At 47.4% G+C, this 15,966-nt stretch overlaps 1 protein-coding gene across 3 annotated transcripts; it reads right to left on the reverse strand.

The window, feature by feature from the left end:
- Window positions 1–340: 340 nt before the first annotated feature.
- On the reverse strand, window positions 341–15,112 carry LZTFL1 (leucine zipper transcription factor like 1). 3 transcript variants are annotated; one of them, XR_004624669.1, is made up of 11 exons: window positions 14,969–15,112; window positions 12,762–12,886; window positions 9,979–10,173; window positions 9,544–9,604; window positions 8,138–8,209; window positions 6,865–6,930; window positions 6,701–6,778; window positions 4,048–4,224; window positions 3,165–3,268; window positions 2,063–2,146; window positions 341–896 (listed from the first exon to the last, which is right to left on the reverse strand). XR_004624669.1 is itself a non-coding variant. In XM_002912757.4 (10 exons), exons 1-10 carry the CDS (start codon window positions 14,969–14,971, stop codon window positions 2,128–2,130), a joined length of 900 nt encoding a protein of 299 aa, XP_002912803.1. In that variant the 5' UTR covers window positions 14,972–15,112; the 3' UTR covers window positions 1,677–2,127. The 3 variants fall into 3 exon arrangements, 1 of the variants encoding a protein (XP_002912803.1); XR_002142328.2 differs by lacking the exon at window positions 341–896 and adding an exon at window positions 1,677–1,966; XM_002912757.4 differs by lacking the exon at window positions 341–896 and having other exon boundaries at window positions 1,677–2,146.
- Window positions 15,113–15,966: the final 854 nt, after the last annotated feature.

A 15,966-nucleotide genomic window follows, 5' to 3' on the forward strand; every position in this document is an offset into this window, starting at 1 on the left:
GGCTAAAGGCGTGAGTTACACACACACACACACACACACACACACTCCCTGCTGAGCAGGGAGCCCGATGTTGGGCAAAAGCAGAGCACAAAGTATTTAGATGTGAAAGAATCATCATGGTGACTTATGTCAAAGAATGTTGTGTGCATCTCCACGTGGGGCACAGTTAGGTTTTAAGGTTTCAGAAATACTTTTTTTTTTTTTTAAAGATTTATTTATTTACTTATTTGACAGAGATAGAGACAGCCAGCGAGAGAGGGAACACAAGCAGGGGGAGTGGGGAGAGGAAGAAGCAGGCTCATAGCGGAGGAGCCTGATGTGGGGCGATCCCGTAACGCCGGGATCACGCCCTGAGCCGAAGGCAGACGCTTAACCGCTGTGCCACCCAGGCGCCCCAGAAATACTTTTGAATTTATTATCGAACTGGAACACACCAGACAGAATATTTCAAAGTTGCTACCAAAAAACAAGCTGAAATTCCACTTGGCAATACAGGTTTCTCAACACCTCTTCCTCCCCCGTGGGCGTCACATTCAGAAAGACGCAGGGAGGGAATGACTGAATGGTCTCTGACGGATAATACTAGCACGTTCTGTTTCTGAATTATATGGACCATCCTGGTCCTTAAGGCATGGGATAGATTTTTGGAGAGGGTATCGATTCGGGGCTAAAGCACTATGCGGGTAAAAGCTCTAGAAAGAAGGGAGATTGATGAGTGACCGGAACGGTGGGAGGTAGGTGGGGGGAGAATATGCAGTAAATGCTGGTTTGCTGGATTTTTCCCTGCTTTCTCTGATTCATTCATCTTTTTAAGTCTGCCTTCTGTGTCCTTTTCCGGGGAGGTTGTCTGTCTTACCCTTCGTCATCTGTTCCTTCGATATTTTAACATAAAGCCTCTAAGAGAAACAGCAAATTCAAGACTAGTATTAAAAGCTTGACTAAAAATAGTAACGAGCCTTACCATCTGATCAGTAAACTCTTACTGGTGAATACAATTTTCATTCGTGCAGCGGGATGGCCTGTCTCAGCGGACAGCACTCACCCAGGCTGTGACACTCTGCTTCTGGAAATGTGAACTATTACTTTCTGAACGATGTGACAGAAGTCAGTCCTTTCTTTCTGACGCGTGACTGCTTAGTGGACCTTATTTTCTTTATCTTTATGGCACATCGCTGCATTACACGACTGTGGAGACTGGGGCCTCGTGTCTAATGATTTATCCAAAATCACTCAAGAAAGAAGCAGAACCAGTGGAAATATCATCAGAACCCCTTGAAATGCAGTTACTACAGATGCACACAGACAGGCTATGATCCGAAGTTGGATCTTAGGTCTGGTAACTGATTTTATGTTGAATGTAAGTCATTTAAAAAAGTATAATTTAAGAGAATGTTCTGGAAAACTAAAGTATAAAGATTATATTTATTCTGAGTCTGGAGAGAAGTACAGGGCGGATCTGACTTCTCCATCAGTGATCCAGATTCATGGTAAGTCGGGTTGCAAAAAAGGTCTGCACGTCCTCTGATCATCGCAGAATTTAGCTAGAGTGACTGAAGTTAATCGGACCCTCATGTTTGCTATTACTTGTCCTTCTAATTAATAAAAATGTGGCCTATAAAAGTTGGTAGGCACCTTTTCAATGCATTCATATTTTATAATGAAGTAGAAAAAATGAATTTGGTTTTGAAAAATAAGGTTTATTTGTAATAACTATGTTTAATAACTCTGTTTTTACTTTTACCCCGGAGAACCCACAAGCATGGACGGTGTTAGTTTTAACATTTACTGAAACGGTGTAGTCTTTGTACTAGCGCAAAAGGCTCAGACTACTCTTCCCGCTCTAAACATCTCTTCTTTACGATACAGAGTTCTCGCTGCCTCAGAACTAAGACTCAGGAGCGCTCAGAGGAGTCTGGGATGAGTGGCCAGAGTCAGTCAGTAGGTTCCCCTCTTCTCAATTAGGTGACTGAAATAGGAAGGCTCGTTCTAAATATTAGAAGCCAAGTCTATATACTAGAAAAATAAAGAGAGGAAATGTAACAAACTGTTTCAAAATACATGCCTCAGGTGTGAAATAGCTTGTACTTTTGCGTGGTGGCAGCTTCCAGAAGAAATCATCTTTGGGTTTTAATCTTCAGGTTCATACCTGGAAAGAGAAAATTTCTGTTAAGACCATAAATAATGTCATTATTCGCCTGCAACGTTTACCTGCAAGCTCTCCAGCGACTCCCCTATTTTTCACTTAGAAGCACTACCGGGGTGGGAGTCAGAGTCAGGCACGGCGCTATGCGGGGGCTCCCGCAGCAGGGGGACAAAGGGCCAGCGAAGCGTGAGGACACCTTCAGCCTCCAAGTCTGGATCTGGCATTTAGACCCACGACAGCTTAGGACAACAGAAACTCTGTAATCATGCGAAAGGTTGGGTGGACGCGAAGTGCTGACAGGACTACGTGAGGACAAGGTGAACAAACCCCCTTCTCTACAGACGAACTGGATCTGGGATTGACTTCCTCGCTCTGCTTCCCTGGAGCCCTGACAAAGGTAAAACAGCAGCCGAGCTTCCAGACCAAACTGCGGAGGACAGAAATGAGCGCGAGCAGCAGAGCCCACGTGGGCCAGGAGGACTGGGGCTGAGCTGTGACTACGTGGTGGGCCCGCTGCCACAGGCTCCCTCTGTCCGCTGAGTTCTGGTAACGGGACATGGCCCCCCTGGGGCAGCACACGGCTAGAGACCCGGTCCTCCGCGGAGCATGGGCCTCTAGGCCAGGCTGGCTACGGCGCCCATCTGCAGGGACTGCTCCTCTAGCCCCTGTCACTGAGGGAGGGCACAGGATGACCGGGCCATAGGCTCCGGAGGACACTCCTGAGGAGAAATGCCCACGGTGCCCTGTAAGCTTGCTGGGTTTCCTTTCCACTGTCCTGCTTAAAGGACTCCATTGCCAAGGGCAGCTTTCGTAGCCGAACCTACACCGAAGCCCTCGCAGGCGGTACGGACCAGGCCGGGCCCAAGCGCCTCCGCTTTCCTCAAACGCGGGCTTCTGGACTAAACGATGCAAGCACCCCCTGGCCTGACCTCTCTGGACGCGAACTGAGATTTAATGAAGAACACACATCAATCCGGTGGGGAGACCAATCCAAGAGCCACCCGGGGTCAGCAAGGCTTACTTGGCCAGTCTTCTCCTCAGGTCTTTGATTTGGTCATTCTTCCTGGTGAGAATCTCTTTCATGTTTCGATAAGCTGCTGTTTGTTGGAATTTCTTCTCTAATTCCTGCACAGTGAAAAATGTCAGTGCGTTACGACGAAAACAGTGAAGAAGTCACATGTCTCATAAACACGTATATTTTGCTCTAATTTTACTAATACTCCATTTATATTATTTTCTAATTTCTTTTTAAAATTAACTTCTATAAAATTAAGGCTATGCAAATTTTAAAAATACATTCCTTCAAAGGAGAAGTCCATAACACAGCAACATGGTCAGCATGTAACTAAGTACAATGAGAAATCTGTTTGAAACAGTAAAGTAAAGAAAGAAAAAAAAAGAAACGGTAAACTAATTCTCAGGTGAAATAAGCAGGATCTCTCCCCCGAGTCCCAAAGTGGTATCGGTATTCTAGGAGGAGGATTCTTCGCTCAGTTACGTTTTAGCTCCCGTATGCTTAAGAGTCTAATCCCTACACTGAAGAACACGGTTCGCTACATAGTTCACAGACATGAAGATCAAGGGAGAGAATCCTTTCAAGAGAAGTCACCCATCCCGGTGCCGGGCTGTAGGAGGCACGGGCAACGTGGGGGTGCAGGGCAGCTCACACAAGCTCTCCGTGGAGGGGTCTTTGCCCAGTCCATAAGAAGGAGTGGTGATTTTTTATTATAGATATCTTAGTGCCAAAGACAGAAGAGTCTCAATGACCATAAATGATATATATCTCTAACATGTATTGGCCAATACCCTGAGAAAAAAATAAGGTAAACCTGCAGCTGGCCTCCAACGTGTCCCTCAGTGACGCTTGTTCCTCACCTGGGTGGACACACACAGGCAAATCTGACCTTTTCAGCCATGTTCAGCTGCTCCTGAACCCTGAGTAGGTCGTGCTTGGCTGTGGCCAGATTCTCCTCCAGGGACTTCTGGTTTTCTGTCTTGTCGTTAAGTGTCTTCTGAAACTCACTCTTCAAAGCAGCAACTGTGTTTTCCAAATCACTCAAGTCTTGGGCTTTTATAAAATCCTGTGAAAGATACATGCACTGATGTAATTTCATGTCGACGTCCTACTGGGAACTGTTTCACAACAGTGATCCGGCATCGTGACACGAAAGCAAACATGGTGCGTGTGCACGTCAGCCGCCCCGGCCAGCCTGGGTACGCTCCTGCTCCTAGAGGGTCGCCGGTGCGCCCAGCTCACCCTCAGCTCCTGCGCAGGGTGTCCTGCACACGGCAGACACTCAGGGGTCACTGATCTCCATATATGTAAAATGCCATCTTTGAGTTGCTGGAATTCCACAGAGGAACAGGAGAGAGGTGAGATCCTAAGTCTGACAAGGTTGTGTGTCCCAGGGTAGGGATGGCAAACAGGTTTTGTTTTTGAAAAGTCAGGTTAAAAAAAAAATTCTGGTGAAGAATTTTGAACAATACAGGTAGAAAAATAATAAACTTAACAGAGTTTGTATCAAAAATTTAATAATAAATGTCTTAGTCATTATTTACATTAAAATATGAGAGCCTATCAATGCTTACTGATTATATGGCTTGCTAAATTCATAAGATTTTAAGGGTTTTTTTTTTTGTATTAATGCAATATGTGTGTTTGCACTCTGTCAGCGTAATAAAAGCAGCTGGATCTTGTTTTTGACTGGATACATTTGTAATAAAAAAGTTGTATTACTAAACAGGAAAATGGTCTATATAATTGCTAAGTATGAAGACAGAGCAGTACTACCAACCAAATTCCTCACTCATTTTTGAAACCTAGTCTTTTAAAAAGATTTTACTTCATTGCAGCTGGTGAAAGCATGTGCACATTTTGCTTTTGCCAAAATCTGAAAAGTAAAATTGGAACAAAGTCCAAAATGGCTTTTAAAACAAATTCATCATCCCAAAATGTTTACAACTGTTTCACTTTCAAGAAATTAGAAAGCCTGTTCTGGAGTATGTAGCTCTGTGTTTTATAAATCTATGATCCTTTATATAGGACTGAAAATCATATTTATTTTCCTTTGTTTTTTTTTTTTTTTTTTACCCATCTAAGAATTATCCTCCTATTTTAAAAATATCTCCAGACGAAATGATGTAACGTCTGAGACGTGGTTCAAAAAAACATGACGGGAGGGAGGAGTAAATAGGGAACCAGACCGGCTGAGCCGTGGTGGGGGTAAAGCTGGGTGAGGGGCACCAGGGTGCGTTATCCTGTTCCCTCTACTTCTGTGCCTGAATTTCTCCGTAAAAAAGCGTAACAATAGGGGCGCCTGGGTGGCTCAGGTGGTTAAGCGTCTGCCTTGGGCTCAGGTCATGATCCCAGAGTCCTGGGATCGAGCCCCGCATCGGGCTCCCTGCTCAGCAGGGAGTCTGCTGCTTCTCCCTCTGCTGCTCCCCCCACTTGTGCTCCCTGGCTCTCTCTCTCTCTAATAAATAAATAAAATCTTTTTAAAAAAAGAGTAACAATAGAAGTCTAGCGAAGTAAGTTTGGGGACTGTTTAGCGGACGTCGGCAGTGACAGCACAACCGCTGGAAAAGCCAGTGCTGCCCTGCAAACCCACTCACACGGCCTGGCTGGCAGGAGTCCGGTCCAGCGTCCGGCGCCGGCGGGAAGGCCGCAGGAGACGGAACTGTGCACGTGAGAACCTCCCGCAGCAGGAGCGGTACCCGGCACCAGCTCGGACAGGCCTGGAGACCCCACCCTGCATTTCGGCGCATCACGTGGGCACCGCCGGTCATAGGAGGATGTGAAGCAGACCCATAAACGCATTCCATGTTGTCACACTCACTGAAGGCCGACTTCACTAACAGTAAGTGCTGGGTCATAAAACCGAAAACACTTCCAACGATCTAAAAAGTCTTCCTTTCTTCACTTCCTTTCCCCCCATTGTAATTGGAATGTCAAGGTAAAAGGGGGGAAGAACTTAAAAAAAAATAAACTTCAGAATATCTTGTGTGCCAGTGGTTTCTGGGGACATGGGAAGCATGTGAGCTGTGCACCTGCCCGGGCGATGCCCCCCCCCAGCTCTTCCTGGACAGGGGTGTCCCGACGCAGGACGACGGTGGCACCCCTCTCAGGGAGTGGCAGGGGTGGGCCATAATGAACAGGAACTAAGATTTCTTCTTCTTCTTTTTTTTTAAGTAGCTTCACGCCCTTGTGGAGCCCACCACGGGGCCCAATGCAGGGCTCGAACTCATGACCCTGAGCTCAAGACCTGAGTGAGATCAAGAGTCGGACGCCCAGCCCCCTGAGCCACCCGGGTACCCCAACACTTCATATTAAGTTTCTACCTTTATTCTTTTTGAAACACGTGAAAAGATAGCTAAAACTTATTCCACCTTTTTAAAAAACTGAAGTATAACTGACATGCAGCGCCCTATCGTTTTCAGGTGACCATCACAGTGACTCGGGATTTCTGTGCCGTACAAAGGGATCCCCGTGATAAGTGAAGTTACCCACTGTTGCAAAATTACTACAGTATTATTGCCTACATTCAAAACTTCTCTCACCTTCTGATTTCCTTGGTCGAGCTGTAAATCCTGCAGGGCTCTTTCTAGCTTTGACTTCTCATCTAATGCGTGGGTTGCCTATAATCAGATTTAAACAAAACACATTCAGTACTCAGTCTGTAAGCAACGCTTTCAATGATCTTGTCAAAGTAGTTTTCAGTTACCTGCATTTCAATGGTCTTCAGCCTTGACTTCAATTTCTCGTTCTCCTCTTGAAGTCTGGAAATTTCCTTTGTGAGTAAATTCAAGGTTTATTATTTTAGCTATAGTATTTTTAATACTTGAAAGCGTTTCACTTCAGAATTTAATTGCAAAATTAAATTTAAATTATAGAACAGCTCAAACACCTGTGTGCCTTGGTTGCTGGTGCGATCCTTGGCCCGCCCAGCCTACTGGTCTCCACACCTGTGAGTCACCCGTGGCTCTAAGCCTCGTTCCTGGTCTCTCAGGCTCCCTTCAGGCCTCTGTCCCCAGCCCTCCCGTGCCACCTCTCATCTAGCTGATCCCGACACTCTTGGGTCTTTCCCCGGCTGACACAGCACGCTGCCTGCACTTATCTAAAACACAGCCTCGATCAGTGCCATGCTCTGTGCCCAAGCCCAAGATGCTTCTGTCTTGAGTTGAGGCCACAGGCCTTTGCTCTAAGCAGCTCCATCACGAGCGTCAGCTGTGAGCCCAGTCCTCTTCCTCCCTGTGCTCTGACACACACATCAGCCCGATCAGAGAGCAGGGCACTCCGTCCCAAATCACGCCAGCCTTCCTTGTACATCTCACTGCTGCCCACCCCATTGCCCTGTCTGCCATGCCCCTTTCTTCCTCTGACAATTTCATCTGTCTTCATCCTTCAGCCCAGCTCAGGGACCGCCTTCCCCCAGTCTGTCCTCAAACCGCTCACAGCCATGTGGAACTACGTCTTCTCGGCCACCCTGGGCGCACGGGTTAGCCTTCTCCTGCTTCCAGAATATTAATTCTCCCTTCTCAATGAGACTATAAGGTTTTTGAGGACACAAGTCTACTTATTACACTGTTTTTTATCTAATATCATCTAGCACAGTGTTGAGAATACAGGAGTCTTGAAAAATATTTGTATATTGGTAGTTAATTTTTATAAACTTCCTAATAAAAAATCCCATCATTGCTATTATAGATCATACACTTCTAACGTCCATCAAGAAACACTGTCCAAAATGCCATGCCCTTCATGTCACCATGAAAAGATGCAATGAAGAGCCGCTTCAGACTTTCTGGAAGGTGAGTGCCCTCTTCTGGCCCATAGGAGCCATGAAGTAGAACAACGACGGCGGACTAATCACCGTCAGCGGACCAAAGCCCCAGTCTGAAGCCCCTTACCCTGGTTTCTCCACCCCCCCCCCAGCCCGTGCAGGCCACGGGAGGGCCGAGCCGGAGGGTCTGCCTTTCTCGCAGGGATGACATTACCTTGTTCAAGAGTTCCGTGGTTCCACCCTCGTTAAGTGGAGCAAGTTTTGGCTTCATGGTATCTATGATGGGCTGACACGAGATAAAGAAACCAAACCAAAATCACCATAGAAGAAATCACATGTAGTCACTCAAAACTTGCACATTCTAAGTGGAATCACTGTAAAAACATATCCACGGGGATGCCAGCTCCGCGGGGTGGGATGTTTGTTGGTTTGGTTCTCTGCTGCACCCCAGTGACTAGGACAGTGCTTGGCCCACGGTGCCCCAAACAGATTAGAGATGCAAGTGAACCCATCCTCCCCATATCCTTTTAAATAAATTCAGACGGAAGGGAAAGGACGGAAGGCAGGCAGGAGGGAAGGTGCTCGAAGCCAGAGCAGATATGGATGCCAGCCTCTAGGGACAAGAATTTTAACATGTGGGGGTTGAAACAGACGAGTCGGGGAAAGCGGTCATGGTGTGGCTACACTGTGGGCCGGGGTAACTTGGCACAAATACTCCGGCAGTTCAGCAATATGTGTTAAAATCAGGTGAACCCATGCCCTCCGACCCAGAAATTTCTTAGCGAGAGATACGTTCCAAATGAATAACTGGGAAATTGTTTTGTATGTGTACGTTTGTGGACTCAGCACCATTTTTCTCACTCTCACGTAGGGGAGCATTGGCGGGGCACCTGCACGACTCCGTGTTAGCTGGTCACTGTAATAAGAATGATTAACAAGAGGGGGGCGCCTGGGTGGCACAGCGGTTAAGCGTCTGCCTTCGGCTCAGGGCATGATCCCGGCGTTATGGGATCGAGCCCCACATCAGGCTCCTCTGCTATGAGCCTGCTTCTTCCTCTCCCACTCCCCCTGCTTGTGTTCCCTCTCTCGCTGGCTGTCTCTATCTCTGTCGAATAAATAAATAAAATCTTAAAAAAAAAAAAAAAGAATGATTAACAAGAGAGGCAGGTCACTAGTCACTGCGAAGACTGTCTCCACTTGACAGATGAGGAAAACAAGGCTTGGCTGTCACAAGCAACCCGCTCAAGGTCATGCAGCTGGAGACACAGGCCAGGATGGACAGCCGTGCTGTGCACTGTCTGAGTGAAGAGTTTATACAGCAGGGAGTGGGATGGACTGCAGGGATTGTGTGTGTGTGTGTGTGTGTGTGTGTGTGTGTGTGTGAGAGAGAGAGAGAGAGAGAGCACACACGAGTGAGCGAGAGGAGACAGAATTTTTCATAGTTCCTTCCAAAGTATTTCTTTTTTTTGCCTGGAAATAAATGACCCAATTTTTGAAGTCTGCTCTTGAACTGAATGCTCTTCCTCGACGGTTTCCACTTTAACCTCTGAATGCTCTGGGCGACTGGGGGATTTTAAACACCGGCCAGTAAGGTAGGGATTTAGAATGACCAAAAATTACCTTTTTATTTGAAGATGTAAATTCTGCTTTTTCAAATTCTGCAACTTCTTCTAATAATTCTCTTGAAGATAAAAACAAATATAAAAAAAATGTTCATTTAGACTAGCTCTGGACCACACAGACCAAAGAATAAAATCACCAGTACCTATCTACCACAACACGGCAGGGAGGACAGAGCGCCAGGAAGGGGACGTCGCCATAGCCAGAATGATATTCGGTCACTACTGGCCCAGAATCCAAACCACATGGGCCAAATGGGAATACTCCAGGGTCCTGCACCTAAGAGATCACTTGGTAACCACATGCTTTGCTGCTGCTCTCCCCAGACTTTCTCACACCCCCGTCTTAAGAAAAGAAGCAGCAAAGGCATCCGCTGAGGTTTGAGAGCATGCCTGGGCCTCTCCTGTCCTAGCTGCAGGGACGCGCGTCGAGTACCTGTTTTCAAGTTCAGAGATATCGGTCTGCAGCTTAAGGTACCACTTCTCAGCCTGGGAGAAAAGCTGCCGCAGAAGCAGCACGTTGGTGTGGGCCGTGTTGATGAGCTCAGACTCCACCTCGCTGTAGACCACAGCCTGCAACCCGCTCAGGACCTCGGAGACCTCGTCCACGGTGAAGCTCTCCTCCACCAGCCTGAGAGACAACCACAGGCCCAGCCATCGGGACGAGCAACCCAAACCATGGACGAAATACAACGAAACTAAGAAACCCACATTCACGTCATCTGAAGGGCTCAAGGGTTATAGCGACAAATCTCTCTGAGAACCATCTTCTTTCTTAATAAAGCATACTAAAAATAATTAAAGCTCACTTTGTTTTTGTCGAAGCTCGGGTAATTTCTGAGGTCTCCTTAAATGATCACGCAGTGCACGCGCATGTCCTCTAACACAGCTGCGTGCTCACAGTCCCCCAGACATTTACTTCTGTCCTCAGTTTTGCAGTTTAAAATTTTTTTTCCTTTAATCTCCACTAAAATGAGTCTTTATCACATTTAGTAGTTTCCAAAGTCACCTGGAAGGTGCTATTTCTCCTTTCTATGATTTGTTTAGCATTTCAATAATTGCAGGAACTATTCACACGACAGTCAATGACTATAAGAACATCAGTGGTCATTATATGTTGCTTCTCTTAGCATGGAGCCCCAAAGGAAAAAGAAACTGACTTATCTTAGTTAAAGCTCCTCTGAGAAAGACAAGTACGGTATGATCTCACTCATATATGGAATTTAAGAAACAAAACAGAGGACCACAGGGGAAGAGAGGAAAAAATAAAATAAGATGAAACCAGAGAGGGAGACAAACCATAAGAGACTCTTAACCGTAGGAAACAAACTGAGGGTTACTGGAGGGGAGAGGGGTAGGGGATGGGGTCACTGGGTGACGGGCATTAAGGAGGGTACGTGATGTAATGAGCACTGGGCGTCATATGCAACTGATGAATCACTGACCTCTACCTCTGAAACTAACACTACAGTATGTTAACTAATTGAATTAAAAAAGAGAGGGGCGCCTGGGTGGCACAGCGGTTAAGCGTCTGCCTTCGGCTCAGGGCGTGATCCTGGCGTTGTGGGATCGAGCCCCACATCAGGCTCCTCTGCTATGAGCCTGCTTCTTCCTCTCCCACTCCCCCTGCTTGTGTTCCCTCTCTCGCTGGTTGTCTCTATCTCTGTCAAATAAATAAATAAAATCTTAATAAAATAAAATAAAATAAAATAAAGAGAGCTCCTCGGAGCACTGAGCGCTCATCGTCATCATCAATAGCATTAAACCCGCTCTCCCACAGAGGATGTTTGGGTCGGGAGGGAACCTCAGGGCCATCTTCTTCAATCTCCTCACTTTACAGATGGGAATGCGGGCTCAGAGGGTGGCAGTGGGGTGCCCCTGGTCCCGCAGGGGGTGACTCAGCCCCACAATCATTTCCAGCAATCTCAGCAACATGCCCAACGGCTGAACCCCAAGAAAGCGACCACGCACGGCTCCTACTTTCAAAGGCAGTTTGACAGTAAGTGGCCTCTCCCCTCCCCTCCCTTCCCCACCCCATCCTGCCCTGCCCTGCCTGACCCCAGCCTCAGCCGTTCAGGGGATGAGGAGCAAGGCCCCCAGCCCCAGTTTCTCTTCTTCCTCACTTCCCAAAGGACATGACGGAGAGGGGCAACAAAGTCTTATCAGGGGTGTACCCAAGTGAATAGTATTTGATTTACCACTCTTCAGTGTTTCATTTAGCCAGATTTTAACCAGTCGAAAAAAACCTAAAACTTTAACTATTTTTGATGAAAGTCCTTATTCAATATATTAACAATCTTCCTATATTCCTTAATAGAACATACCAAATCTGCTTAAACTTTTTTTTTTTTTTGGCAACCCAAGTTCATGACTATGATCAATTAAAGTACTTGATGTAGAGAGTGACTTCTGAAGTACCTTCTCTGGCTCATAGCTGGGCCAGTGGACCTGCTGCTTTCATCAGCTGGGGGTTAGGAAACCAGCTGACCAGATTACATTAGTGGGTTGAACAGATAACGGTTTACAGCTGATGGTATCGACTACCCAGTGCTGTGCATGGCTTTACGACACTCAGCGCTCACGTGGGGGCCGTGTGCATTTCCACCTCCTCTGACATTTAATTCTGACCCCCAAGTAATCTTTATTACTTAGTCCTTTTCCCTAACGACGAAGGTGGTTCCTCTATTTTTCTCCAGATCAAACATGCATTTTCTATGGACTTCGTGATACTCCGTGACTGGTTCAACCAAACTAGTTATCATCTACTAAAAATTCGTTAGCTATGGTTTTTCATGGTTTTCTGCTGTTTTTTTCCCCTCCTAATTCTTTCAATATGAGCTGCGTAGGGGTTTTCTCGTTAACTGTCATGCCTTATGGCTCTAATCCTTCAATTAATAACTCAGGTAATTACAGTTCTGGGATCCTTGATGCAGCAAGCCAAACATTAACCTACAGGCACTTCACTACTTCCTGACGGCTCTTCTGAAACTTTGCAATCTCATAATTATCATATATGTATGTTTGGTAACAGATCACTCCCACCACAATCCGATCTCTTGAATTTCCCATATCCGCAAGGCGCGTTGTAGCTACTCTCAGGGAGTAACTGATCACGATAATCCCAGCAACCGTTCGTACGGCCTCTGTCACAGCATCCCCACCACGGCTCCCAGAAGGGATCCATGTTTCCCTCTGGGTTTCCTTAAAGTCCTTTGATACCTGCTCTCCTTGAGGTCTTGGAAGCAGGAATCTACAGTTTTGAGTCTCAGCCCTCTTTTTGAACGAGCAAAACGCATGTAATTGATAACTTCATTTTGATGGTGCTCGTTTAGGCCCAACTCTGCCTGAAAGAGAGAGAAGTAATCGTCAGTTGTGAAGATGTGACGAAGGAACCAACAACGAAAGTATACAAGATAGCCAGGTGTAGCGATTGCTGGATGTCCACCAAATTCTGTTCTTCCCTTCTTCCCCGGTAAGTGGCTGCCCGACTACATGAGACTTCCCAGCCCTTCCTGCAGCCAGGTGCGCCCACATGACTACTGCTCAGTAATGGACGTGAGCAGAAGAGACGTGGGCCATCTCCAAACCCTGAGCCTTATGACGTAGGCCTGTCTTTTTCAACCCTATTTCCTCAGAGGGGTCGAGCAGACAGCAGGATGAAAGGAGCCTGTATCCCTACCTGATTTTGTGAAGCGGAGCTGACCTACAGACCTCGGAGGAGCAGCGAGATGGCTGTTAAGTGAGCGAAATACACTTCTGTATTCTTTAAGCCGCTGGTTGTTTTTGTTTGGATATCTGCTACACCAACTTAACCTTACCCTAGCTAATACAGCTTTAAAAAATGTATTTGGTTTTGAAATAGTCATTAATTGGGTCTTTATTTCAAACCAAATGAGAGCTTGACGACTATGAGCTAGAGATCAATGAAGTTCTTTTTCATTTTGCAGCTGTGCTGAAAAGAAAAGGACGTCATACAATTGAACATCTAATGCAGGGACTAAATGAGTCAGGAATGATCTTTAAGAATAATGATCTATCATATATCATAGCCTTCCTATGGGAGACTAAGGTCTAACTTCCAGGCCTCATTTTCAGGCTTGTTACTATTGACACACAGGGTTGGAATGCCTCCAACACCAAGGGCCAACAAGCAGGCACGATCTTCTTCAGCTCCCAAGTTGCTCGCAGTGGCTTTTCTGCATCCACACACCTCCTCTCTGCAGTCCCCATTTCTTTAGGACATATGTCTCTAAAGGCCAGGACCTTGCCCACCCAATTCCCTAAGGTACTCCTGTCCCCGGTACTAAGCACAGTGCCTCGCAAGCAACAGACATGTGCCGACAAATGAACTTAAACGTGTTCCTCCTTTTGAAGGTCACTTCTTCCCAGGCCTTAACTGGTTCTCTTTCAAACTCCTGGAGGACTTGAATAACCAATTATTCTCCCCTCTCAGCATTCTACAGGTTGTTTCTTCCTTCAGACTATATATATAAACTACATTCATGCCTTAAAAAAAAAACAACAACCCTAAAACCTCAAACCTGAGAATTCCTCTAGCTACCCTTGCATTTCTCCACGACCCTTCTACCCCTGCTATCCGCATGTTATCCCCTAGCCCTTAAATACATACGTTGCTCAAATTGCTTTTGTAAAGCTCACCAGCAACTTCTTTTCTTTTCATGATCACCTGGGAACTTTTATTTATTTTTAAATTTTTAAAAAAATTTTGAGTACAGCTGACCCCACAATGTTACATTCATTTCGTTGCTGACGTATTTCAGTTGCCCATTTCAATGGTGCGCCCAACTCTGGTTTCAGTCCTTTTTCTGAACACTGTGCACTGTTCTAAGTAGGGGTGCTATTTAAGCTGACATTCTGTGTCCGCTGGAAAGATGAATGTATATGTTTTAGCATACGGGACAACTGGCCTCTTCTGAATAGGTCAGAACAAAAGAAGGATCACCCAAATTTCTTGGGCTGTAAAGTGGACGGTGTGGACTCAAAGTCGCTGTCACATCCGAAAGCCGGATTCCATCACGTTCTCCCTCAAGTCGTTATAATACATAACTCTTCATGCTGCCAAAGGCTGTGTGTGTGCGTCTGTGCGTGTGTAAAACTTGGGGAGTTTTAGGAACAGAGTGAGAATCCTGCCCTGCGCCTTCTGCTGGCGGCCGTTCCTCTAGCTCCTTCCACCCGCCACCTTTGAGGTGTGACTTGGGCCGGCCCGCCCACGCGGGAGCGAAGAATGTCGCGACCGGGCGGAAAAAGGCTGCTAGTACGCCGGAGGAGCTGTGGCCAAGGTTAACTGAATTTTGGGGGCCTGCCGGGAGGCCCAGGAGCGGGTTCAGCCCGGCTGAGGCCCCGCCCTCTCTCAGCCCCGGCTCGGTGTCTCCCCCGCGCGCTGCGGCGCCCGGCCGGCTACTCACCATGGCGGCGGCGGGAGTCGCAGCCCCGAGGAGCGGGAGAGGCCAGGCGGAGGCCCGCCAAACCCGGGGTGGTCGAGGGTAGTTGGGCCGCAGAAGATGCGGAGGGAGGGCAACTTGTTTAGAAGCCTCCGGTTGCTAATAGGAACGGAGGCACGTGACCCGAAGTGATGCACTTTTATTGGTCCTCAAGATGACGCGACAGGAAGTGCAGTGTAACCGGCCGACCGCCGCCTGCGCACTGGCTTCCAGAGCCGGAAGTCCCTCCTACCCGCGCCACGCTGACTTTGGGAGCCGGCCGCCGTTGCCAATGGTAACGGGAGGGAAGAGGCCGCCAGGACCCCCAAGTTCAGGGACGCTCTGGAGCTTCGGAGTCTGGGTTGCCCGGAAGGGCTGTCCCTGCCTTCCTGGGCTTGGTGACGACGCCGGCTGTGGCTTGGAGGGCTGACTCCTTGACTTTTCAGTGGTCTCGGGGCCTGGGTGTGGGCGGCCCGGACTGATTTCTCTTCTCTGCAGGGGTGCCTGCTTGGCTAGGATAGGCCTGCAGCTCCGGCGCTGCCAGGTGCCAGGATAGAGCTTTGAATGGCTCTCTCCTCAACCCGCTTTTTTTTTTTTTCCTCTTAGAGCCCTGCTTTATCCTTAAAAATTAAACTCAAAACGAGTTGGTGAAAGAGCAGTGAATTTCAAACTATTATGCCTAGGATCGCCAGGGAAGCTTGCTTCCCGGGCCTCACCCCTCCAGAAATTCTGAATCAGGAAGTCTATCTTGGGTGCTTGGAACCTGCAGTTGTTTTTTTTTTTTTTTTTTTAAAGATTTTATTTATTTATTCGACAGAGATAGAGACAGCCAGCGAAAGAGGGAACACAAGCAGGGGGAGTGGGAGAGGAAGAAGCAGGCTCATAGCGGAGGAGCCTGATGTGGGGCTCGATCCCATAACGCCGGGATCACGCCCTGAGCGGAAGGCAGACGCTTAACCGCTGTGCCACCCAGGCGCCCCGGA

Source organism: Ailuropoda melanoleuca, chromosome 4, assembly GCF_002007445.2.
Source record: "Ailuropoda melanoleuca isolate Jingjing chromosome 4, ASM200744v2, whole genome shotgun sequence".
NCBI classification, from domain to species: domain Eukaryota; kingdom Metazoa; phylum Chordata; class Mammalia; order Carnivora; family Ursidae; genus Ailuropoda; species Ailuropoda melanoleuca.